The sequence below is a fragment of the Pantherophis guttatus genome, chromosome 8 (assembly GCF_059756535.1).
Source record: "Pantherophis guttatus breed Tessera chromosome 8, ASM5975653v1, whole genome shotgun sequence".
Classification (NCBI taxonomy): domain Eukaryota; kingdom Metazoa; phylum Chordata; class Lepidosauria; order Squamata; family Colubridae; genus Pantherophis; species Pantherophis guttatus.
The window spans coordinates 41776700-41802712 of NC_142070.1; the positions used below are offsets into that span (position 1 = coordinate 41776700).

The following is a 26013-nucleotide window of genomic DNA, read 5'->3' on the forward strand; positions in this document are numbered from 1 at the left end:
AATACTGCTTTGAAGAGAGCTGTGCATTTGTTCTCTATTTTTTAAAATAAAACTGAAAAAATGTGCATAGATCACTTTGTTGTCCTTATTTGGGTTTGGGGAAAAAAGTTACAAAGCAGCAATTGAGAAAAAAACATCATGTTCAAATAGCGTAAAACAAATGTGCAGGAACTTAAACAATGTTCAATAAGTTCATGATTGTCATTTTAAAATAGTTTGCCACCCTGCAAATAAACAAGACTCCTGGAAGCACATAGTTTCAAAGCTGCTACTGTTTTATACTCCATAATTATATTCCATAATTAAAGTATTACTGCAAATGATCCATTCATCCATCCATCCATCCATCCATCTTGCTCCCTATCTGAATTTTTTTAATACCAATTTTTATTGCTTTTAAAATAACAAAATAGTGAAAAGGAACAAAACACAAAAGATACGTACACTGTCAAAAACATCTATCTGCTTCAAATTAAGTTAAAAATTCCAACAAAAATCTACGTAGTTTATCGTTACAATAGTAAACAATTCTCTCTCTCTCTCTCTCTCTCTATATATATATTTATCTAACGCAATTTCTTAAACAATGCTTAGGAATTGGAAGGCTTGAAGCGCGGTCTCAGCTTTCCGGGGTCGTCTCCCTTGCCTGCCCGCCCGCTTTTCCCTCGGTGCTCCTCACCCCCATGGAAATGGGGGCGCCCCTAATATTCTTGCTGGGTCGGAGAGAGGCTCAACCCGTCCTGGGAGACCTGCCAGACAGTCAAGGGGGGGGGCTTGGGGGCGGGAAAGGAAGGAGCTGTTCCCCCTCCCTGCTCCCCCTCTCCGCTGTAGCCCAGTCCCGGATCAGGCGCGGGCTCCGGCTTCATCCCTCGTGGCAGGCGGCGAAGAGGCTCCCCCACCCCCGCTCCTGCCATGAAGCCCTGGCTCTTGCTCAGCCTTCTGCTCCTGCAGCAGACGCTCCAGAGCGGTAAGTCTCGCTCTCCTCCTCCGATCCGCAGCTCCGGCTCTTCCTTTCCTGCGGGCGGCAATGCCTAAAATAAAAAAAAATCTGTCGCCCCCTTATTTCCTCACGCTTCAGAATTTATTTATTTTTTAAAAAACGGACGGGGGTGGGATGTGGGGAGACGGTGACGGTGCAAAGAGAGCAAAGGGCGCCCCGTGGTTCTCTGGGCCACAGACCCCCTTGAGGGGACCCCAAATCCTTTCGGAAGGGTTTGCTCCGCGCACGGGAGCGCCTCTAAGTAATGGAGCCGGATGACTGCAACCTCCGCCCCATTAAAGAATTTAAGGACTTGGAAACTTTTCATTGATGTAGTTGAAAACAGACTGTGCGGCGGTGCCGTACCTCTCGCTTTAAAACTCTCATCCATGGCGGTGTTTCTGGATCGTTTTAAAGCCCCTCAATACAGCCGGGAAAGTCTGCAGCTTACAAATGTAACTCAAGCAAGAGAGCCCCTCTCCTCAGGTAACAACAAAAAGGGGAAAAAAGTGATAGGGAAGGAAAAGGAATTGAAAGAAAAGAAGCCTGTTATTCAAGGCATGAAAAACACGGATCCTAAGAGTTAAAATAACGGATCTAGGAAAATCTGACCTCTCCTGGGATCTTGGGAATTGATAGGTGGTTTCTACTAAAGTAAAAGTATTCTAATTATTCAGGTTTTTATATGCACAAGATTTAATTATATAGAATTCTAAACCAAACATCTATAATCTCAGTGGAGTATTTTTGCTATACTTTCTTTTTTTTAAAAAAAAAATGTTTTATTGAGTTTCCACAGTTAAAGAATTCTTATTCACCTCTTGTGCATGACTGTGACCATTTACATACCATCACGCTACAATTCACCTATACTCTGAACATTTTTACTAAATCTACATTCTATTTCATGTTTTTTCCCCATTTTTCTATTTTCGATCCAATTGTACCATTTCTCCCATATCACGTAAAAATCCGAGTCCATCAATCCTTTCAATTCAAGCATCAATTTGTCCATTTTGGTGCAATGCAATACTTTTTTAATTACTAAGTCTTCAGAGGGTATATTTTTGCTATAATTTCATATTCAAGGGGAGAAAACACTTTTATGTTGTTACTTCTCCTATTTATCTCTTAGGGGTAATTGTTCATATGCGCGCATTTAATTAAATCAATGCAGCATTAAAAATTGCCTGTCTTTGAAAGTCCTAGCTGATGTGGCAGACTTAATTGTGATTAACAATAAACTCTTTGCAGTTTAGGCCCATATAAAAACATACAAATTTTAAACCAGATTTTTTCCCCCTTCCATTCAGTGTACCCATAAGAAAATATAATAACATAAACATTCCTATTAATAATGTACTGCGTTATCTTTCCTCATCCTGGTACCAGGTACTGGTACTTACCTATAAAGCCCTACATGGCATGGGCCCGGGCTATCTACAGGACCACCTTCTGCCTGCCTCCCACCACCCTGTGTGCTCACACAGGGCTGCCCTCCTCCAGGTACCATCGACCAGGCAATGTCGGCTGGCGGTGACCAGGATGAGGGCGTTCTCTGTGGGCGCACCGACCCTCTGGAATGGGTTATCCACGGAGCTCCGGACGGCCCCTGGCCTCTGCTCTTTCCGCCGAGAGCTGAAGACATGGCTTTTCCAACAAATTTGCTGATCTGGTGGGTGGTTTTTAATTGGATGGATTTTAAATTGATTGCTTATGTAGTTATTTTTATTGCTTTCATTGTCTTAACTTCTGTAAACTGCCCTGAGTCCCTCGGGAGAAGGGCAGCATATAAGTATAATAAAATAAATAAATAAATAAATCCTGCCTTCTCTTTATAATAGCTGTTGGTCAACCTGCAAAGAGCAAACGTCCGAAGGAACCTGGAGAGAACCGGATTAAGCCGAGCAACAAAAAAGTCAAAACCAGAACTCCCAAATTAAAAGAAAGAAACTCCACAGAGCCTTCCCCAAAGGCCAGCTCCATAATGACACGAGTGATGGAGAAAGGCCACTTCCAGAAACCCACGGCTACATTAAACCTTTCAACAGGTCAAAGTATAGAGCTTCGGTGCAAAGGGAATAGAATTGAATGGAGCTACCCTCCTTATCTTGACACCTTTAAAGACACCAGGCTTAGGTAAGGCTTGCCAGGTAAAAGAGCATGAAATGGCCCTCAGGCTTCATTGAAATTCTTTCGGAACAAAGCAGGCAAATGTGGTTGGTCTTGTACAGGTAAAACATATGAGACAAGATAGAAAATCTGCTTGGTTTAGGAGAGAACATCTCCCACATATAGTTAGATACAACTCTCTTCCAGGGGCCATGATAGCCAGGGATTGTGGGAATTAAAATCCAATACATCTGGAATACATCTGGTTGGGAAAGGATCCCAAAGCCTTTCACCTAAAGCAATGAGAGGTCCTTGGTTTTCTCTGAGCTTGGTTGTTGCAGACATTTCATTACCCAAATTAGGTAAAGTCTAGTGACTAGCATTGATGATGTTACCTAGTTTGGGTAGGTAACATCTGCAAGAAAACAACCAAACTCAGAGAGGACCAAGGACCTCACGTCAACACTGAGCTACAGATATGCTCCTAAAGCAACATTTGGGCTGAATGGTGAACAATTGCACTATTCTTTTGGCTTCCTCTTTGTTTCCAGCAATCTCAGACAAAAATTAGAAATTTATGATTACTTTCCTAGTGGGCATGACTGCACCATAAGCTTTGAGGTGCATCACAAAGTTCAATATTACAAAGCAGCCATGAGCAACACCACCCCAATCCCCCTTATATTCTAGTACAGGAAAACATAATTTCTCAGTCCAGTGGCAATACCAGGTTCTGTTTAGCAGTTTGAAGGTTCAATCCCATTGGGAGGGAAAGATGTTTTCAGAAATCAAATGTGCTCTTATCTGTGGAGATTCTCAATCATCTAGGTCAGGGGTCTGCAATCTTAAACACTCAAAGAGCCATTTGGACCCGTTTCCCACAGAAAAAATAACAACACTGGGAGCCACAAAACCTGGCCGAGGCCAACTCCATGTCACTCACTCCCACCCAGTCACATGACCCCCCCCAGCCACGCCTACCCATCAGGTCATTAGGGCAGAGAACAGGTTGTTTAAAAACACCACACCGGGAACCACAAAACCCTTCTCTCTTTCTCTCTCTCTCTCCTCTCTCCCTCTCTCTCTGTATCTTCCCCTCTCTCCCCTGTCCCTATCTTCCCCTCTCTCTCCCCCCTCTCTGGTATCTCTTTGTACGTGTGTCTCTTTTATGTCTCTCTCTCCCCTCTCTCTCTCCCCCCTCTGTGTGTGTGTGTGTGTCTCTGTCTGTCTCTGTATGTGTGTGTGTGTGTTTGTGTATCTGTCTCTCTCTCTCACTCTTGTGTGTGTGTGTGAGAGAGAGAGAGAGAGAGAGAAAGAAAAGGAGTAGCGAAGAGCCCCAAGGAGAGCTCGCTGGGCTTTCCGAGAGAGTGAGAACAGGCACAGAGAGAGAGAGAGAGAGAGAGAGACATAGAAAGAGAGACACACATACAGAGAGAGGGGGAGACCGGCTGATGGGTGAGCATCTTTGGCGAGGGCCCTCCGGCTTTCTCTGAGCCTGACCCCTGGCGTGGGCCTACAAGGTTCGGCGGGGTCAGCCCCCTTTTCCCACTGCCCTGAGCTTCTTAAAGTCGTGGCTGGCCGCTGTGGGGCCATCCCCCTTTCCATTGTCCCCTCCTGGATCCCATTCCCACCTCGCCAGCCCTCATGTTAGCGAGGCCGGTGTTGGTCACGGCTGGGTCGGACCAGTTTTTCGGGGCGGAGAGCAGGTTGCATGTCTCCCCAAGCAACCAAGGCATGCCCAGCATCAACAAGGACTGGAAGAAGCTCCAGCAAGACTAACGCGCAGGAGAATCAACCCTGGCCACTTCTCCATCCCCTACTATTGCCCTTACCTTCTCAGGCCAGGCGAGGAGTGACTGGGAGGGAAGGGCAAGGGGTGGGGCCAGCCAGTGATGGGACAGGGAGCTGCAGCAGAGGGCCCAAAGAGCTGCATGCGGCTCTGGATCCGCGGGTTGCCGACACCCAATCTAGGTCTTGGTTGTCCCAAAGGTGCTTTTCCAAAAGGCAACTAGATTTTCTTAGGTTTTTTCTTTGAAAATGTTTTGGTTCTTAGCCAAGAAGTTTCTTCAGTTCTAACTGACTGGTAGGGAGTTTCACACCCTATTACTCTCTGATTCAGGTGATTCTTGAGGACACAGATAAGCTGTCAGAGTGTTAACAACCAATGACTGCAAAGACTATACATTCCTCACCAGTCAGAACTGAAGAAGCTTCTTGGATGAGAAGCAAAATGTTTTCAATGAAAAATCCAAGGAAATCCCGTTGCCTTTTGGAAAAAAACACCCGTGGGAAAAATATGCCAAGTTAAGGCACCCATTTTGCCCCTGAGAGCCTGCCCAGCCCTCCAAATGGAAAGAATGGTATCAGGTTTTGGCCCCACCCAGTCTGGATGGATGCTGGCAACTCTATTTGAAAATTCCTATCTTAAGATATGAAGCCAACTGTTCTTATTTCAACTGGAAATGTTCTTTTCATGAGTGTTTTATAAAGGACGTCAGTGCTAGGATAGGGTTTTGCTTTTTAAAGGAGTGAACTATCACTCAGGGGGGCGGATTAAATATAGGCTTTAACTGTATAAACTATAGAATTCATGACCAACTTTACTGGATTAATGTATTATTATTGATTTGGCATTGCTCCTGCATCACACCAATAGCAAGGAACTATTACCACACCAATGGTAAGAAACTATTTAATGCAAATCACAGAAATGTAATTGAAGAATTAAATATGCCCAGGCAGTTGAAATTAATGATAACATTAATTTAGCAGAAACATATAATTTTAAAATCTCTTCTAAATATGAACAGAAAGAGAACCAGTTTGAGTTGGGGACCAGCAACAGAAAAAGGATATTTTTATACCCCTATTTCTAGATGGTGAGAATATATTTGTTACCTTGCTGAACCAGTTTTATAAAATAGTGCCAGGCTTCAGCTGACAGTTGCACTGGATGCACCTTTAAAAGTTCCTGGGAAGCAAGAACTTGTAACAACTAATATTTGTTGAAGAAATTTAGGAAGCCATGATGAGAAATGATATAACTACCATGATTCAAGAATAATCTCCCTTCCTTCCTCCCTCCCTCTCTCTTAATCACCATTATCCTATTTTTGGGGTAGGCTGGCCTATTTCTAACTTCTCTCTCTCTCTATTTTTGCAACCATTAGGCAGGACATGTTTTAATCCTCTTACTAGACTTTGTATAACAGGTGTGAAGTTCAGAGCAAATATGAATAATGTTGTTTTCAGACATAGGTCCTGGTGATAGGTGTAAAACTGACTCCTTTTAGGAATGACTTTTTCTGAGCAACTCAAGAATATTCTGTTGTGTCTTTGGAACCTGCAGATGTTATAAGGTGATTGAGTGGCTTTTTCCCTCAGTAGCAAGTATAATCAGTGGTCAGCAAGACAATAAGGGAAATAAAATACAATAAAAGCACAAATATAATACAAATAAAAATGAAATAAAATAAAAATAAAAGTCTAAAAAGAAATAGAGAGAAAAAACTAGGGAGTAAAAATAACAGTGTCAGTTTAAAACCAGTATTTTCTTTATGATTGAAATAGCAGCTAATGGAAACTTACTATTCTATTTGTAGCATTTACCACAAAGGGAAATTAACTCTATTAATGAGAAGTATTAAAAGAACAAGATATAGTATCATAGAAGAGACAGTGAAAAAATGTGGATAAGGACTTCAGGTAAGAATGGATTCTCAAAAGAGGCTCTTGTGGACCTCCATTATTTCTATGGAGAACATAATCTCTGAAGCAGCATTCTAAAAGAAATGGGACTACCATACTGACCACGTCAGGCTGCTTTCAGCTCAGACAATCATGTTTTAGAAAATGGCAAACCCACTCTCCAAACATCCAGATTAACATGGTCTGGAGCAGGGGTCTCCAACCTTGGCAACTTTAAGCCTGGAGGACTTCAACTCCCAGAATTCCCCAGCCAGCAAGCTGGTCTGGAGGAAGAATGGAGCTGGAATTTTTTGGTTCTGTTTGTTCTTGGAATAATATATTTTCTATATTCATTGTCTAATTATTTAATTCAATAATACGGTCTGAGAGAGTAATCAATATTTTTATTACTAATTAAAGCAGATGAAAACCTTTGAAGAACAACTGTACAAACATATATGTTTAAAATTAGTATTTTTAGAAAACTGTGACAGCATTTTATTTATTTATTTATTTATTTATTTATTCATTCATTTATTTATTTATTTAATAAATATTCCGCCTTTATTATTTTTACAAATAGCTGAAGGTGGCAAACATATACAACACACCTTCTTCCTCCTATTTATTGCACAACAACCCTGTGAGGTGAATTGGACTGAGAAAGAGGGACTAGCCCAAGGTAGCCTATCTGGCTTTAATGGGTAAGGCATATTACAACTAACAGGATCCCACTTTATAGCCTCGTGCCTTGAACCATTAAACCAAACTGGGTCTCTTTATAAAACTCTTCGCAGCATCTCTTTGTAAAGCTTTTGTTTATTTGTTTATTTATTTAATATATATGGCTGCTCATTTTACAAATTCAGCTCTGGAAGGCTGACCATACATTAAAACAATAATAAACAATATTAGCAGAATTAAAAATACAACAGTGGTCACTGAAGATGACTCTGACAAGACCATGGACAGAAATTTTTCAGTAGGACATCCTGTTATAGTATTCCTCATTGTCTCCTTTTCTTTGAAGCTAAATTAGTCAGAAAGCAGATCTAAAGTAAATTAAATTACTGTCTTGCAAACCTTTGTCCTAAAATATATGTGCTTTAATCAAGATAGTTATTGTATTTTCATAAAAACATAAATATGAACCAGAACATGCAGCCCTTTTCAATAGTGTTGCACTAATAATATGTAGACATTCATTATATCAAAAACAAAGAAATCATTGTCCCAAAGGTGCTTTTTCAAGAGGCAACTGGACTTTCTTGTTTTTCTTTAAAGATGTTTAGTTTCTCATCCAAGAAGCTTCTTCAGCTGATGACTCAAGCTTCTTGGATAAGAAGCAAAACATCTTCAAAGAAAAACAAGAAAGTCCAATTGCCTCTTGAAAAAGCACCTTTGGGACAACCATGTCCTGGATGACTAAGAATCTCCATAGGCAAAGAAATCATTAATATATCTGAATGGATCTCCAAAGGGATCTATGGTTTATTTTGCTGTTAACGGAGCTATAGCATAATGGGTCACTAGATGGCAGATTTCACCTATCATACTAACCAAATCTGCCTTCAACTGGAGGGAATGAATCTAAAATAGCTTTGCCTACTTGATGCCTACTTGGGGATGGAATTTACAGAACTTCCAGCAAAGGACCATAGTGATCACTGGTCTAGTACAGGGGTCTCCAACCTTGGCAACTTTAAGACTTGTGGACTTCAGCTCCCAGAATTCCTCATCCAGCTTTGTTGGCTGAGGAATTCTGGGAGTTGAAGTCTAGTGAGTCTCAAAGTGAACATTATTCTAGGAGGGATTTAAATACTAAAGGTACAAATCCAGTGAATATTAGCCAAGATTACTGGCAATTGAAAGGAATGGAATTACATTTGTCTGTCTCATTGTAAGTCGTATTGATTTTATAGGAATTCATTTTAATTAATTTCTTCTGGAATGTGCGTATTAACATTGCATTGTTCTAGGCAATGTCTGTACCTTTTGTCAGTTCCTGAAAAGTTTTCGTCTTTGTAGACATTGATTTTGCATTTATCCAAAAGGATCATGGCAACAGTTGCATGTATTAGACAAAGACGAAGAGAATTGGAACTTGTCAGTACAATAGAAAAAGGGAACAAATGGTGCAACAAAACTGAATTTCTTGAGTTTGTCATTTTTACAAGAGGGCTCTGAAAATAAATGTTGAAGTACAATTCTCATTTGTACTTCGCTAAAATGTTGCTGATGGAAACTAAAATCCATCCATATCTGGACAGCCATGTATAAAAACATTTCAAATGAATGCTGGTTTCAACTGTCTATGATAACATCAAATACTTTGTAACTAAAACTCAAAAATAAACAAAAATGTAGATATATGTTGAGCTATCAATGTCTCTCTTCTGTAGAACAGATTGTTTCATTCCTGGGAGACACCTATTTTTATATTTCATAGACCTGCCCAATGTATTTCATCTCTTCACCAAAATAGATTAAAAGGGTATTGTAATATGGCAAGTAAACTCTTTCAGTTACTCAGGCGAATATTTTCCTGTACATGTATTTACATTTTCTTTTCTGAAGATTATGAAAATGCTAGTCTCAACATATCTGTATCAGATGCCAAAAAGTGAATCTAATGTTTCAGTTCATAGTTTGTAAAAGAATAACTGGAGTCCATGTACGTGCTGAAAAATTAGATTTTTTTTAAACCAAGAAATTAATAATGTTTGCAATTTGACTTACAGTATATGCAGGCTCAGACATTGTAGTAACTCGTTAATGCTGACCTTGTATCATCTAAGGTAATTCTAGCCATATTTAAAAGATTCTGCTAATACATACATACAATCAAAATTTCTCAGGCACAATTGAATCTCTATAATGTAGTCATTGACTACTGAATATCACTCATGTGTCCTGCAAACATGCACCCATTAACTTCTATTAAATTATTTACTGCTTAGCTTGTTCCACAGTTTTATATCTGTCCTTTTGCCATCTTTGCAGAATTCACTCCAATTTTCCAGAAGTTGTGAATAGGCACTTAGAAAAATGTCCTTTTTACTGTCTTTGCTTGACGTCATCTACCCTGTCTTGCTTGAATGTACAAATGCTAAATTGTCTGATAACTTCTGCCAATTCAGATAGTTGTAGGCTATTTTTCTTCAATACTATATAAAAATCAGTGATAGCTATTTTGGTCTATTCATAGCATTACAGATGGGAATGTGGGAATATATCATTCCTGTTTATACTGAAAGTCTGGTACCTAAAAAAGAAAAGTGTGAAAATACTAACAATGTCAAATGGTTTTCCTGCCAGTTTTTGTTCCATCTTTTCACTCATTTATAGAAGTGGATTAAAGTTACAGAAGGAAAATCAAAATAATCAAACAAGGAAGAAAGGAACCTAAGTTCAGGGCCAGAAGCTGAAATAGTCCTTTGTCTCTGTTTTTGCTAGCATCAAGCAACATGAAAGGTACAGTCAGCTGGTCCTGGAAAATGCCACTGCAGCAGACACCGGTGAATATAGTTGCTGGCTCCTGCTGTGCAATGGCTACAATTGTAAGAAGGATGAGTCAAAAAGAGGTTCAACGTACATATTTTTTGCAGGTAATAAACTGGGTAACGATTACCAAAGAAACCAGGTTTATTTCTGTTTTTCCCTCTCAAATATCCATCTATCCAGTTCTAGAGATTTGGTCTATCTTCAGGTTGTCACAGCTGAAACTGCAGCTTCCTTTTTCTTGGGAACACCTACTTAGCATATTGCATGAATAGAAATGATGAAAATGCAACTCTGGATTGACCAGTTTACGATATACAACATATGCTTTCTGATTTCCAACAATAACAGCACAAAAATGTTTCTTTCCTCCCTTGACCAAATTATACTGCTGGGGAAAAAAAGCTTGAGTCAGCAGGAGTGGGGTTTTGGACGAAAGATTCTGAATTTCATTTTTGATGCTTAAAACAAATTTCTAAAAAGCAAAACAAAGTAAACCCCAGAATCCAAAGTCTGCTCACATTGTTTTAGAGGGAGAGGGAGACGGAGACAGAGAAACAGAGACAGAGACAGAGACAGAGAGAGATCACCTTGTCTACCCAATTAAACAACCATTTGATTAGTCCATGCCAGGCATGAGCTGGTCCAACCATGTATTTTTCAACATTTCCTCAAAAAAGATTTGGCCAACTTCAGTCACTTAACCTTTTCTTTGTTATAATACTGGAAGAACCTCTAGGAAGTAATATAAACCTATCTTAACTTCCATTCAATTCCTTAAATATTTAGCAGATACATTAAACAGAATGATCAGCAAATGTTCATCAAATATTCATTGTTTGCTTTTTCCAACCTGACCTGCTTTCACTCGATACGTTACATGAGGGTTTTGAAATGAGGCTGTTTTAAAAACTTCTGATAGGGAAGCTGCAGTTCTGAGCAAACCATGTGGAATAAAGGAGGTAACATACTAGGATTTGCAAGGCATCACTAAAGCCTATTTCTTTCAGCACTATTGTATTACCTTTCTTTTAGATCAATAAACTTGAAGAACTGATGTCCTATTGGTTAAAAAACTTGTAGGTTACTATATTCTTGCATGTGTTTGTGCATGCATACACACGAAAGTGCACACACACACACACACACACACACCTTCCCTCTTGTCTAAGATGGCAAAACAAGATTTATCAAGGACCAGACAGGACATAATAGCTGGCAGACTGTTGTTGCAAGCAGTCAAGCCTGAAAGTTGCCTTTGAATTTGAAAGTAGTACACTTATTTATGTCCTTGAGATACAGTATAGTAGGCATTTTGCCCATGGTTGGTCGCTAAATTAGAAATGTTACTGTTTAGGATATCTCTGAAAATTTTGCTATATCCTCAGATTTAATGTTGATTTAATTTAGATTTAATCCTCAAATTTAATATTTAATACTGCCCAGAGATTATATATTTATATAAATATATAGACTCTGGGCGGTATTAAACATTAAAATAACTAAGAACAACCTTAAAAACTAGAAAAGATGAAGTGCATTCAGAGAAAAGAATTCCAATTGAGACAGAAAATCTTTAAAGGGTTCATCACTTACCTTACCTCAAGGTCTGATTATACAGTGAAATTTTCAAAGATATCCTAAACAGTAGCATTTCTAATTTAGTGACCAACCATGGGCAAAATGTCTATTATATCTCAGGGATATATTTATATAACTATATAGACTCTGGGCAGTATTAAACATTAAAATTACTAAGAACAATCTTAAAAACTAGAAAAGATGATGTGCATCCAGTAAAAAACAATTCCAATTGTCATAGAAAATCTGTTCGTTAAATTTTCATCCACTACTTCTTGACTTGCTCTCTAGTGCTTTGGAGACTAGGTTGACCCTTTCCTCTCTATGATAGCCCCTCAAATATTGGAAGACTGCTATCATTTCACCCCAGCCCTCCTCTTTGTTAGATTATTCTCAGTTCCTGCAGCCATTCATTGTACAGTTTAGCCTCCAGTCCCCTAATCATCTTTGTTGCTCTTCTCTGCGCTATTTCTAGAGTCTCAACATCTTTTTTGTACTGTGGTGACCAAATCTGGATGTAGGGTTCCAAGTGCGGTCTTACCAGTGCAGTATAAAATTAAGGAGAACTTTCCTGTCACTGCTTCACACGATCTTGATATAATCCTGTTAATGTAGTCTAGGACTGCATTGGCCTTTTTTTGCAGCTCTGACAAACCACTGGCTCATATTTAAGTGATTGTCCACTAGGAGTTCTAGAATCCTCTTACAGTTACTGCTGTTGAACCAGGTACTACCTATTTCTATACTGTACCTGTGCATTTGGTTTTTCTTGTGTGTATTATCCATTCAGTCAAGTTTTATTCTTGGCGATTCTATGGGCCAGGCCTCTCCACATCTTTTGATCTTGCATTATTTCTTTGAGTTTTACTATGCCGGAGTCTCCCAGAGACTTTCCTTGAGCCTCAGGGAGAGCGAAAACGGCCTCCCCTGGGCTCCGGAGGCTGGAAACAGGCCTGTTTCTGGACTTCCGGAACTTCCAGGTGGCCCATTTTTTGCCCTCCCAGAGCCTCCACAGAGGCCCTGCATTTATCTGGCATCCAAAACAGGCCCCGTGGAGACTCCTGGGAGGACGGGACGAGGTGGGCAGGGCCAGCCAGTCCTTGCAACTACTGGTTTGGTGAACCAGATGTAAAATTAGCATCCGGTTCGCTCAAACCAGTCTGAAATGGCTGAATCCCACCCCTGTAACTATCTCTTATCTATCTATAATCTACTATCTATAAAATCTCTCCTAGCTTTTTATCTATCTAGCTATCTATTATTCATCCATGCATCCATCCACACACCAACCCCCATCCACACACAAACATACAAACATGCCTTGGATTGCTTCTTTATACAGATAAAGAAGAGTTCTTTGTTCCTGCTCCCAGCTATTTTGAAGTGGTCTACCTCAGCCCAGATAAACCTGCTGTGATTCCTTGCCGAGTCACCAACCCATCAGCAAAAGTAACTCTGCACCAAGAGTTTCCAGCAGAAGAGATCAAAGTGGATGGAACCAACATTGTCTATGATGCCAAGAAGGGGTTCATCTACCAACATCCAACCTCTGATCAGAAAGGAGTAGTTTACTGCAGAGCTGAATCACGGGGGACACCTCAGATTTCTATTAAATACCAATTGCTTTATATGGAAGGTAAGTTAATTCCAAGAGACTTGGTGTGCAGTAGAATAGTTTCAATGTTATTCAGTTGAAGCAGTAAGAAATCACATTTTGGCTATGTTTTCTCTATGGGACCCCAAGGAATTAAAATGATGGAATTACTGTATTTCATGCAAATGGGTAGACTGATTTTGATAGTTTCTCTGAGTTCCTATTTTAATTTTCTTGCAGAAAACACAGGAAATCACAGGTGCCAAGTTTTTGAGATCTGCCACCAAATAGTGTAATTTTGAGATTCCAAGGTACAAAACAGATATGGGAATTACATAGGAGAATATCTGTTTATTACAAGCCATGTTTATTATTTCGGCCATCTAACTTATATTAATAATAGCTCTTGTAGGCGTGGCAGGAAGAGACCCATGTTAGTTTATGGTATGAAATAAAAATCAGGAGTCCTGTGATAGCACCTTTTCCAACTAACAAAATGTAAGCCTTTGAAAGTAATTTGTTAGTCAAAAAAATGATAAGAAATTAGGCTCATTGAGTTATGCCCTTAGGAAGTAATTTTATGGCCTCTTGCCAATTAAGCTGTCAAGTAACACCCCCAACAAAAGAAAACTCCAAGGCTTGGATTTCCTCAAAGTTACTTTTTATTAGAGATGTCATATTGGCACATCTGGGAAAACCCGAATCTGAAAGCTTCCAGGTTTTCCCCACCCAAGTGAAAGTTCAAGTTCCTGCCCAGCACCCTCATGTCCATCACATGGTCCAATCATCCACCGCCCAAACTGAAGACACCTCCCAGTCATCCTACTCCAGGTGCCAGGGCACTGTGTCCTTGACTCTCTGAGAAAGGAATGTTATTTTGACTACATATTATCTACACTCTATGCAATCCCCACTCCCATTTTCCCACAAAAGAAGATGTGGCAGGCCTAAAGGCCCAAACATAAAAGATGGCTTCCAGGTCTGACATAAGCTTTGTTACTACATAAGCATTTGTAGTTCACAATTCACCTCATTAGATCTAATGGTGTGGTCTTGAGAAATGAGCATGATATACAAAGGTTGTGCAAAGCTTCCAGTAGAGGTGTTTTGCAAAGCACATTCATGTAAATGAAGTACTTTTTGAAATTTAAAGAAGCTACCCTTGGAAGAAATATACGCCTACTCTGAAGTCTGTCCACTCATGAGGCCTCTATTTTTTATGTACAGCACACGTCTGCTGTAACAGTCCTTAAAGCAATCATCTTTTGAAACATGCTTTGTATAGGTCTGTAATTTATATACAGAGGTATTCTTTAGGGGAAGAAAAGGGATATGATGGAAAATTGGAGAGTCAAAGTAAATAATGACTATTTTAAAAAGTGTCAGGCACAGAATTCCTACGTGCTTATACAATAAAGGCACAGTTTGTTGTCTAAGTACCCCCAGTAGTATAGATGAGTAGAGGTAGTCCCCTACTTACGACAGCAATTGGGACCGGAACTGTCATCACTAAGCAACATGGTCATAAAGCATGATGTCATGCAATTGTATAACTTAGTAATGATAGTTCTGGAAGTCCTGATTGCTATCATAACCGTGCTTGTCTTTAAGCAAGAACTTTATATGACTTCAACTCCCAAATTCCTTCCAACTTTCCCACTGACTTTGTGGGAAGCCAGCAGGGAACATCAGAAATCATAATCACATAATTGTGAGAATGTTGTGAGGGCCAGAACTCAAAGCACCGATCATAAGTCCTTGATCAGTGTTGTTGCAACTTTGAAAGGTCACTGAACGAATGGGTGTAACTCAAGGACTACCTGTATAACCAGTCCTGAAAGAAGGATTATTAAAATTCCAGAACTATTTACTAGATTGGTGAACCAACAGCCACCTTGTCAAATTCTAATAATCTTTTTATGTACAAGGTAGGAATGTAATAATCTAAAATACATTTCGGTCGTTCCATTCTTGTCTTGTGAAACCCAATTTTTAATCTACCGGTATGTGAATATAATGGGACCACCTTCAAAGCAACCTCACTTTACTTTCCTTCTTTTCATTTTGCCTTATCTTTTGCTTTGAATTAGTTCCTTATGGACCTCCTTCAACTACAATCAAAGCATCATCCAATAAATTACAAGGCGGCAGTGACGTTAATATTTTGTGCAGAGTTTTGGGGCAGCCAGATGTAGAAGTAGAATTTAATTGGATGTATCCAGGGCAAGAGGTATGTACCGTAGGCTTTGTTTTCTTTGCATATTTCTTGAGGTCTAAACTGGAACATTATATGTGTATTACTACACGGAAGAATTTTAGATAATTGTGGAACAAAGCAATTAGCTACAGAAATATATTCAATTGCAGCAAGAGATTTCAACCATTTTATCAAATACAGATAAGGTTAAATATTAACCTATGTTTCCATTACTCTAAGCTTATTTAGATAGATTATTTAGTACAAGATGATAAACAAATTGGCTATCCTGTTTTAGACAAGCTTAGAAGCGGGGGAATGTTAGAAAAGGGCATAGATAGGCAGTAAGATTGCAACTGCATAACAGAATTGGCAGTCAAAATTACATTGTGCAAAATTAGATTTTGCAAGTGTTTCATAACTAAGAAGTCTTGCTAGAAATTATCTTTGAAATTACCCAACAATTATTTTCTTACAGAAAAAGGTTTCTTTGCCAACAACAACAACAAAAATAGTAACATAAAATATTGCATGTTTATTGTGGAGTCCTTGGTGCTCTCTGAACTTGATTGCCTTGTTGCTTGTAGCACTGATGTTATCTAATTGGATAATGACATGTCTGCAAGAAAACAACCAAGCTCATAAAGCACCAAAGACCCCACAGTTCAATATGTGAGTTACATATATTTTTTCTAAGGATTTTTTAATTGCTTAAGTCAATTCTTTTGCATGTTATTCTTCATTAAATGACACTGTTGTAAGGCAGTTGTAATGAAAATGAACTGATCACACTAAAAAACAGGAGTCCATGAGTTCAAGTATTGCTTTAGCCATGAAAGCCAGTTGGGTGACCTTGAGACAGTCAATCTCTCTCAGCCCAAACCATCTCCCAGAGTTGTTGTTGTGGGTAAAAATAGGAAGAAGGTATGTTGGATATGTTCACTATCTTGAATTATTTGTAAAAATAATAAAGGCGGGATACAAATAAATAAATACTGAGTTTGTAATGTTAATGCAACTAACTGGACTGCCTATCAAATCATCATGTAAAGAATTGAGATCTTTGGTAAGAATGGCAGATTACATCAAATCATTGCGTTCTATAAAACGCATGGGGATTTTTCATTGGTGATTGATTTTGGATCTAAACTCCTTGAAACACACAGCTAAAGTCTAATTTAAGTATCTAAATCCAACAAAAGCAATATAAGACCTTGTAGCCACTTAAAAGAGATCTGTGATGGCACAAACAATTGCTTGTTGGGCAATGTAGGAAAAAGGAACAGACACAATCTCATTCTTGTTATCTTTAGTCTTTGTGTGAAGGGAAATGTACACTTGCATACATAGCTTGCCTGTATTAAATCTCAGATCATACACACTGCTGTGCAAGTAGACCTTACTGGCTGCCTCATTCAGTGACCACTCAGAATTATGATGGTACTGAAAAAAATAACTTTATAACCTGCCTGCATTTACAAACTTTGCAGTGTCCTTCACATGATTGCCATTACTGTCAGTTTGCACTGTCCTCTCCCTGATCTGTGATTTCTTCCCCTCCCAGTTACAGAGTGAAGAGATTAGAGAAGGGATTGCAAAAGAGCAAAAGACACACAATGGCGAATACATATCAAAAGAAATGTGGTGATGATATCAATCAACTCCAAGTGTTCTATGCAAATAGCCCAATATATTCACCATTGTGTGATTGACTACTCCAATCTCTTCTCCAATGTTTTCACTTTGTGAGGTGGTAGTGGAGAGGAAAAAATACAGGCCAGGCACAGGAGAGTTTGCCTACAGAGATTGGTTGGGAGTTTTTCCCCCAGCCCCTTACTTGTTTAAGCAATCTGTAGGAAAACTCTCCTGTGACTGATCCCCTTCCACCTCCTCTTACAGAATAGAGAGATTGGAGACGAAAGGATTACAAGAGAGTAAGGAGGCACAAAATGAGTAATAAACTTGGCATTTTTTTTGCATAGTAAAAAAAAGGGGCTCCTGCTGCTGTCACATTACTTTTGATATGTATTCCTCATTGTGTGCCTGTTTACTTTCGTGTAATCCCTTCCTCTTCAATGAATATAAATACAAATATTAATTTTCTTCCTTCTTGCTAATTATCCCAGCACAGGGTGAGCATTTCAAAGGGCAATATTCGATGGTAGGAGGAGGAGGGAAGACAAAGCATGGTTAAATGGCAAAAAAAAAAAAAAGGTATGAAACTGATTAGTCTTGCCAGTTACAGGCAACCACTGTGAGCTTGCTATGCCAGCACCAATGTGATCATTCCAAAGGACAGGAAAATGGGGGAAAGGAAAGCAGAGTCACGGACATTTGATTTCCCATTTAGCCATCACTTTAATGACAGAGTTCTGGTCCCAATTGTGATGTCTAAGTGAGGACTACCTGTAATTGTGTTTCAGCAAGGAAGCACAGCTCCTCTTTAGACTTCCTGCCTGAATGTGTGGAGTCTGCAAAGAAGAAACAATAGAACAATTATTATAATCTAATTTCTTGCTCCTTACAGAAAGACTGCTGTTGGACTTACAATATTTACAGCAAATCATGTAAAATCAAGAGATGCGAACTTGAATGCTGACATTCTAAATTAAGCAATCTATCTGGCAGGAATGCAAGGGAGATCAGTCTTAAACTGTCTCATATATTTCTTCCAAATCTGAAGCCTAATATGAATTATTTAAAAAATAAATAAAACATAAATAAGGCATTTGTCAAATCATTTGCCTTAACTTCCCTCTTTTATTGGTTGTAATACGGATTAAAGCTACAGTGTATGTTTTAGATTAGTAGAAAATAAAGTTTGCAAATCAAAAGAGGTGGGATTTTTTTTTTTTTTTTTTTGCAGAATTCTACCCCATGTAATGTGTCATTTTCATCTTTTTAGTATAAAAGACCAGTAAATATCCAAGACTCTTGGAGGCTGATTGATAGAGGAGTTGGTCATACTACAAGACTCTCTGAGAGCATTATTACTGTTGAAGATCTGGAAACCATTGATGCTGGAAACTATGTATGCGTTGCTCAGAATCTTCGAGGACAAACCGCAGTAGCTACTCAAGTTGAACTAATCTGAAGTCTGCAGGCAGATGGAACAAGAAATAGACTATCTAGTTTCTGACCAGCTTTAAAACTGGAACTGGAAATGCATGGGACCAAAATCATAATATATTGAATTTTATATAAATTAAAACTGAGCATATAAATATAAAAGAGACTGGAAACCAGTATAGTACAAGCATTTCAAAACTTGGCTGCAGAAAGGAAATGTATAGTTCAGAATTTGCTTCTATTGTTCACTCCCTAGGTTGCTTTAGAGATGTCACCGTTGGGCATCCGCCTTTGCATAGCTCTTGCCATATTTTCACAATAGAAATGCTGGCCTACTTTACAGAGCGTGTTGTAAAGGTTTACACAATAATATATCACTACAAAGCACTGAACCTAAGAGAATAATGTCATGTTTGTGTGTATTTGTGTCTACGTATGAATGATACATATTCAAACCTTTTTCTCCAACAGTAATTTGGAGATTTATTCTTAGACAATAATATAGTATGTGTATGCAATATTTTAGTTATGTTCTTTATGCTTGCTTGCAAGAAAAGCAAGCAAGTACACACCTGTAAGGTTTATTGATCAAGAACATGTTTCTTAATAGTTTAGTTTCTTATCAAAATATATATTATGTATCCATTGCCACCCATTCCCAAGCAGAATTTGTTCTTACCTAAAATAGCTTTTATATTTTACATTGAAGTCATAGCATATACTATGAATTTTAACAGGTCTTGTTGGATGGACTTGATGCTTTAAGTCGTAGCATTTCAACTGATGTGGCGTCTTTAAAAATTGACATATTGAATAAACTGTTTTTCAAGTTTCAGAGCAATTGGTGTTTACAGATTATGATGTAATCCGACATTCTTGCTGAAATTATGGTGAATGGTGTGATAGTTTTAACTCTTCTGTTCCTCCCTTGGAGATAGTATGCCCTTTTTAGATCTTTTTCTAAATTCTATAGAAATAGATTGCAATGTAAGAGAATTTGTTTAAATCCTTTATCATGTTTCAACAATCTCATGGAACAGGCACCGCCAAAGCTTTGATAATCACAGATTGCATTATTTACTTTCTGCTCAGAGTTTCCTGCTGGGTTTTTTTTTTTCAGGGGGGGCAAGTCTGGATTGATGCAGCCTTCTCCCAAACTATGTCAATGATATGCCCCCTTACAATCCTTGTCAATTAATCCTTCTAGTATTTGGGGCCATTAAAGCCCAGTTGTTTTGGAGAAGCTCTATAGCTCCCTGTAGCAAGGAGTTTGTCAGTTCCAGGTAGATTTAGATTTAGATTAGATTTTATTGAACTTCTATACCGCCCTTCTCCCAAAGGACTCAGGGCAGTGTACAGCCATATTAAAACACATATAAACTTACAAAATTTAAAAAACAACTTAAAAACAAATATATAAAAATTTGGCCCACAAAATTAAAAATGAACATACACCCATTTTAAAATTCATATTAGGTAGCTAATGTGAGGTAACTCTCACATTGCAACCATTTGCAGTTACAACACTGATTAAAAAGTAACTTTACAGCAGTTCTTACATTCATGACCTTCACAGGTCTGAAAGCAAAGGAAAGCTGAAGTAAGATTGTAAGTACAGCTGTGGTTTCACTTAGTGACCAGTTTGCTTAACAACCAGGTTACTGGTCCCAGTTGTGGTTGCAAAACAAGATCTGTCTGTCTTCGTTTTGGAAAAAAAAATAAATTGACAGCTTCTTCAAACTGAGCTCAAATGCTGGTGATCTCTTGGTACATCTATATCATTTTCTTGGCAACAATTCAGAAGTTAGCTTCCTGATTTCCCAATCAAGAGCCTGTAGTACAGTGGACTAAGCACTGTTATTAACATCTGCTGCTTGCAATTACTGCAAGTTCAAATCTCACCAAGCTCAAGGTTGACTCAGCTTTCCATCCTTTCAAAGGTAGGTGAAATGAGGACCCAGATTGTGGGGGCAATAAGGTGACTTTGTATAAATATACAAAAGTATGAAGGCTATTGCTTAATGCATTGTAAGCCGCCCTGAGTCTCCGGAGAAGGGCGGCATATAAATTAAAGAAAAAAAGAAAAATCTAGTGTACAAGCATGGCATTTTTTTGGGTGGTCTCGCTTTCAAGTACTAGTATAGGGATGTGCACCCACGCTGACAAATGGATCAACAGTGTTAGCTCAACACAGTACACAGCAGTTTTAATGGTGGAATAGACCTGTTTCATTTATGTTCTAAATCAGGGGTGTCGCACTTGAGGCCCGGGGGCCAGATTCAGCTTAGACCTGGCCCGCGGGGCTGCCCTGGAAATAGCGAAGGACCAGCCTGCGGTGCCTCTGCCAGTGAAAATGGAGCTTTGTTTTCACTGGCAGAAGGCTGCAGGAGGATCCCCTCCAGCCCCGCCTGGCCATCACAGGTGCCCCCGACACGAGTGATGTTGAGTTGGCCACACCCACCCAGCCATGCCTTCCCGACCCCCTGAGGTCAAACACAACCCTAATGCGGCCCTCAATGAAATCGAGTTTGACACCCCTGTTCTAAACCATCTTTCCAAAATGCTTTGAACTGGCATATTTGAGATAGCACAATAGGCTATCAAAGCTTTAGGACTATAGTGCAGGAAGGACTATTGCTGGGCTGAAGATGCGTAAGTATCTTCCAAACATACCAGATGTCTGTCTTATGAAACCCGATGTTTACATTCATCTTGTTCAACCTGATTTTCCTTTATGAACAAAAATATACTCTGATAATACTTCACAAGAAATGTTGAAAAAACGCAAATGAATACATTTATGTAACCATTTGTTGTTTATATTTGTACCTTGCCTTTCTTGCACTCTCTTTTTTGATTAACAATCCATAATAATCACCCAGTGAAATCGGTCAGGCTGAGCAGGAATTACTGGTTCGGTCTCCCAGATAGCTTTTGTAGTTGAGAATAAACTAGCATGTGGGTTCTTCACTCCTAATCCAACACCACTACAAATCACAATACGGCTGCTTATTATCATTGGAATTCAACAAAAGAAAGCATCTTTCCGATGCGCACAATGCCATTTATCTCTTATTATCTAAGGAAAATATGAAAAACAATTTAACAATTAGTCTACAGCAAGACAATTTTACCATCTTCAGCTAAGCAACAGTCCTTCCTGCAAAATATTCAGTACAATATTCCAACAATAACGGACAGAACATTTGTAGAAGTTCATAAAAACAGTTTAGCATAAAATCCATCATACATGATGTGATGGGTGATCTATGTTCATCACCAGGACTGCTTAGAAGAATTATTCAGCTCCTCCCTCCCCACATCTACAATCTACTGCAGTGGCATTTCTTCATATTAATAAGCCATGCACATAATAAAGGTAAAAGCATTCCATTCTGCCGTGTTCATGAAAGAACAATGGCATGTTGATTATATGCATAATTAAAATGTAATTAACATTCAACTTTAGTTCATGAAAAGTGTATATACTTTATGACATAGAGAAGGGGATCTGTTGTCTTTATAGACAAGATAAAAGCATGCAAACAACTACACTGGCTGCTCCATATCCTAATCAAAGTGATCATCTTGTATCCTAAATTAAGTATATGCATACACTCCTTCCTTCCTTCTCTCCTTTCTTCCATAGAAACAGCAAAGGAGAAAAAAAATCAGGGAGAGGTGAAGGTGGGGAAGGAAAGAAGGAAAAGCTGAACTGAGAAAGTAAATAAACAAAGGGGGAGAAATGACAAAGGAAAATAAGAGAGTTTGGAACTATCTAGGCCTAATAAAAGGGTTAAAATTCAACTGGCAAGCAAATTTTTGCAAATCTTGTTTTCTAAGGAATCTGCACTTTTCAGCATTGGTGTCTGCAGTCGTTTTCATACCCCGTTCATTATTTTGTTTTTAATCAGCAATTTAAAACTTCTTCACTTCACACTCATATGCATGTCTACATATAGGCCTATGTAGCAATAAAAGGCAAACATTTTATATCTACAAGTTATTATCATCTAATCTGATATGGGATATTTATCTGTAGAAACTACTATCCACACACAATAGGCGGGGATATATGACTTAATATATATCCCCAAGCTATGTCACAACGCTGCTACCTCATCTTGACTTGGATGCCATTTATTACTAAAATAAATGGACTAGACTTCCAAGGTCCCTTCCAGTTCTATTCTGATGGATTGAGTATATGATCTTCTCCACCATGCCTGGTTCTCAATGGTCCTTGAAGACCCAGTTCTCAGAGACAAGATTAGATGCATGAGATCAATGCTAAAATCCAAATAATTGGGAGGAGGGATGGTTGCAAGATGGCCTCCACTATCATATATTTTGTATGCTTATGGTCTCTGGTCTAAGACTGTAATAATTGTTGTTGTTGTAGTATGCTTATATTTCCTCTTACATGTATAAAGGGATCAGATGAACCAGCAGAGAAGTTGTGATTCTACTCCTTTTGAAACTCATCTGATTCTTGCATGTTTTCATCAGTTTATGCATTGTTCTGGTAGTTAACCTAGAACTTAATTGAAATGCAAATTGAAATACAGCAACTCCACTAAGTGAAAAGTTAGAATAAAGCTTGATGTTCTTTTCCCTAATCTTGGGAATCTTGGAAGATATATCAACATATATCATGGTATGGGAGATAGTTTTACATTACACCAGAGAAATCAACTGCATAATGTCTGCTAAATTAAAGCATTTTTTTCAAGGGCTTTCTGAAATCTGAAAATTACTGTTTTGATGTCTGCAACTCTAAGCCCAGTCTAACTAGAAACCACTTCAGTTTAAATGACTCACAACTTGGAAGGAAGTCTTCTCCTATACATAACATACTTTGGCTTCAGAGATTTGCTTACACTTAAAAAGGCAAGAGTTTTAAAGCAGTAAAAAATTTATTTTAATTTTCGACACTCAATACATGTGATCAAATATGACCTTACCAAAGAAATAATTGCTTCAAGACATATTTCTAAGCCAAATTTCAGCCTACAGCAAATGTTCATGGTTATACAAATCAGTCTCTGGACAACAGTTTATTTAGAAGTGCTGGCATCTCTAGCTACAACAGCATGTACTGTTCCTTAAATGGGTTTGGGCAAGTAAAATATCCCATACACAATGCAGAATTAAAATATTTTATCCTTGAATTTTTCATATTACCAAATATAATATGCTTCCATAATTAAAGAATAACTAAAATCTTTCCCCCTTCAAGCCAACATTTTGCTTTCTAAACAAATATCTAATTAGATATTTTGTTCTCCCTGTTTATAGATTATTCAAGGTCCCCTTCTTTAATTTTATGAAAGGGACAAAGGATATCTCGAAACATCATTGCCAACATTAGACTAACAGTTAATCACTAAATAACAAAGAGATATCAGTTCATTGTTGGGTTGTACTAATGATAACAGACCAAACCATAGGATTTAAAAATCCGACCTATATCAGAAAGCAGAGATAATTTTTAATTGTATTAGAGCTCATTTGTACAAATAAGAGATTTTAAATCTCAGAAAAATAAAAACTGAACAGGTCATTAACAAGAGCAGACATGCACTATGCTGTTTTTAAATTTGCAATGCAGAATTAAACATTACCCAAGAGATAAGTATCTTTCTATTATAAAACAATCACATTTTGTTAAATTCAAGGTGGTCAAAGAAAACCTATCAAATGAAACCGAGGGTAATGAATTCTGCAGCCAATGGGAAAATGTTAATAAATCTGTTATTGATGAATGTAATGAATAGATTGCTCCTTATAGCATTTACTGAATAAAGTGCACATTGATAAATTATCAGTTCAGTATATTACAAAGCAATACGGTACATTTCTACAGCCTCTTGCTCCTTTTAAAATAAGCACATCTGCATTGTTTTCCTCCTGTGCTCTGAAGCACTGCTATTTTGAGTCAGATAAGACCTTTTAGATACTGATACTAAATGTTTGTTTGTATGTATGTTTGAATTCTCTACTACGCTGATGTGCGTTTTTTGTAAAGACTAAATAATACAGCTAGAGGAAAACAATTTAATTCTGACATATATCTGGAGAAGATGAAAAATAATATTTTGGACAATGTAATTATGCCTGGAAAGGAGATGACCAGACTCATTACATTCCACAATGAAACAGGTAGACAACCAAACAGAAATAGCATCTCCTTTCAATCATTTACTAAACTGAAGTACAGAGATAACGGAGAACACATAGTACAAGTGGCAGTTTTTCTTTAGTCCCAAGAAAGTGGGGAAAAAATGTTGATAAAACATGCATAATGAGAAAATTTTATTCATGAATAACATGACCCTAATTTCTTCTGTGTTTATCCTCTATCATATACATGGCAAAGGTGGTATGCTGCATCTAAGTCATTTATGCCCACCCAAAGTCTCAAGAACATATCTATAATGAGGAACGTATTAAAGGTTGCAATCATTTATTTATAAGCCCCTGAGCAATTTTTCCCTAGAGTTAGGTGAAAAAGGCAAAAGTGAACAAGATATTTCTTGCTCTTTAAGTGCTTTGTGCAACAACTTTTGGAGAAGTTATTTCTGAAGTCCTTTTTCTTTAACAAGGAGGACCACAGTTGGGTTTCCTGCTCCTGAAGAACCTTGAACATGTTATAGATATTTCTCAATACAGTTCTTTCCAGTTGTATTTCAGACCCAGTGAAGCACATCTGCATTTTTATAGCATTTTGCTCCCTCAATCCATGTTTTCAGTTCTGCAGAGTTTGAAGGAAATGCTTGAAGGGAGAGTGTCTCTTCACAGTGGTGTCATCTGGGTGACACAGTGGGGCTGGAGAAAGAGCTGGAATTTCTTGGTGACTGAAAGGCCATTGGTGGAGTACCAGGGGAGAGTTTTCTTGGACTGCAAAGGTCCCCATTGTGTAGCTTCCACAAAAGTTCTTCATTTTCCATCGATAGGCGTTTATTTACCTTGGATTCCTTTTCCAAAGATTCTTGCAAAACTGCTTGCTCAGTGGAAAGTTGCCTGTTTGGTTTAAAGGGGAAATTATAAATCAGACCTTCTCACCTTCAAACAGATTTGCCCTATTCTTCTTTTAGAATATTTACAAGCTGTAAAGGGTTCAGCTGGACAATTCTCCACCCTTCTCTGGTGATGTGGGGCGTGTATGTGGTTCTTCCAGAACCTATGAACTCTCCATTGAATTAGCAGTAGATTACCCCCCTTTCAAAATTATAAACTTGGACAAATGAAGGCTTAGTTGAGCACAATGAAATCGTCAACTTATTTCTCATT

The 26013-nt window shown here is 38.4% G+C and overlaps 2 protein-coding genes across 4 annotated transcripts in view; one reads left to right on the forward strand and one right to left on the reverse strand.

Moving 5' to 3' along the window:
- Window positions 1-590: 590 nt before the first annotated feature.
- Window positions 591-19561, forward strand: PDGFRL (platelet derived growth factor receptor like). The gene is made up of 6 exons (XM_034442850.3): window positions 591-967; window positions 2824-3118; window positions 10235-10386; window positions 13203-13496; window positions 15545-15684; window positions 18557-19561. The coding sequence occupies exons 1-6, from the start codon at window positions 913-915 to the stop codon at window positions 18743-18745; spliced, it is 1125 nt and encodes a 374-aa protein (XP_034298741.2). The 5' UTR covers window positions 591-912; the 3' UTR covers window positions 18746-19561.
- A 5608-nt stretch (window positions 19562-25169) lies between these two features.
- MTUS1 (microtubule associated scaffold protein 1) overlaps window positions 25170-26013 on the reverse strand; it is a 110631-nt gene continuing 109787 nt past the window's right edge. For all 3 annotated transcript variants that reach the window (XM_060686794.2, XM_060686793.2, XM_034442948.3), the window contains one exon: window positions 25170-25743. In XM_060686794.2, the coding sequence (XP_060542777.2) occupies window positions 25527-25743 (217 nt within the window). In that variant the 3' untranslated portion in view covers window positions 25170-25526. The remainder of the gene's footprint in view (window positions 25744-26013) is intronic.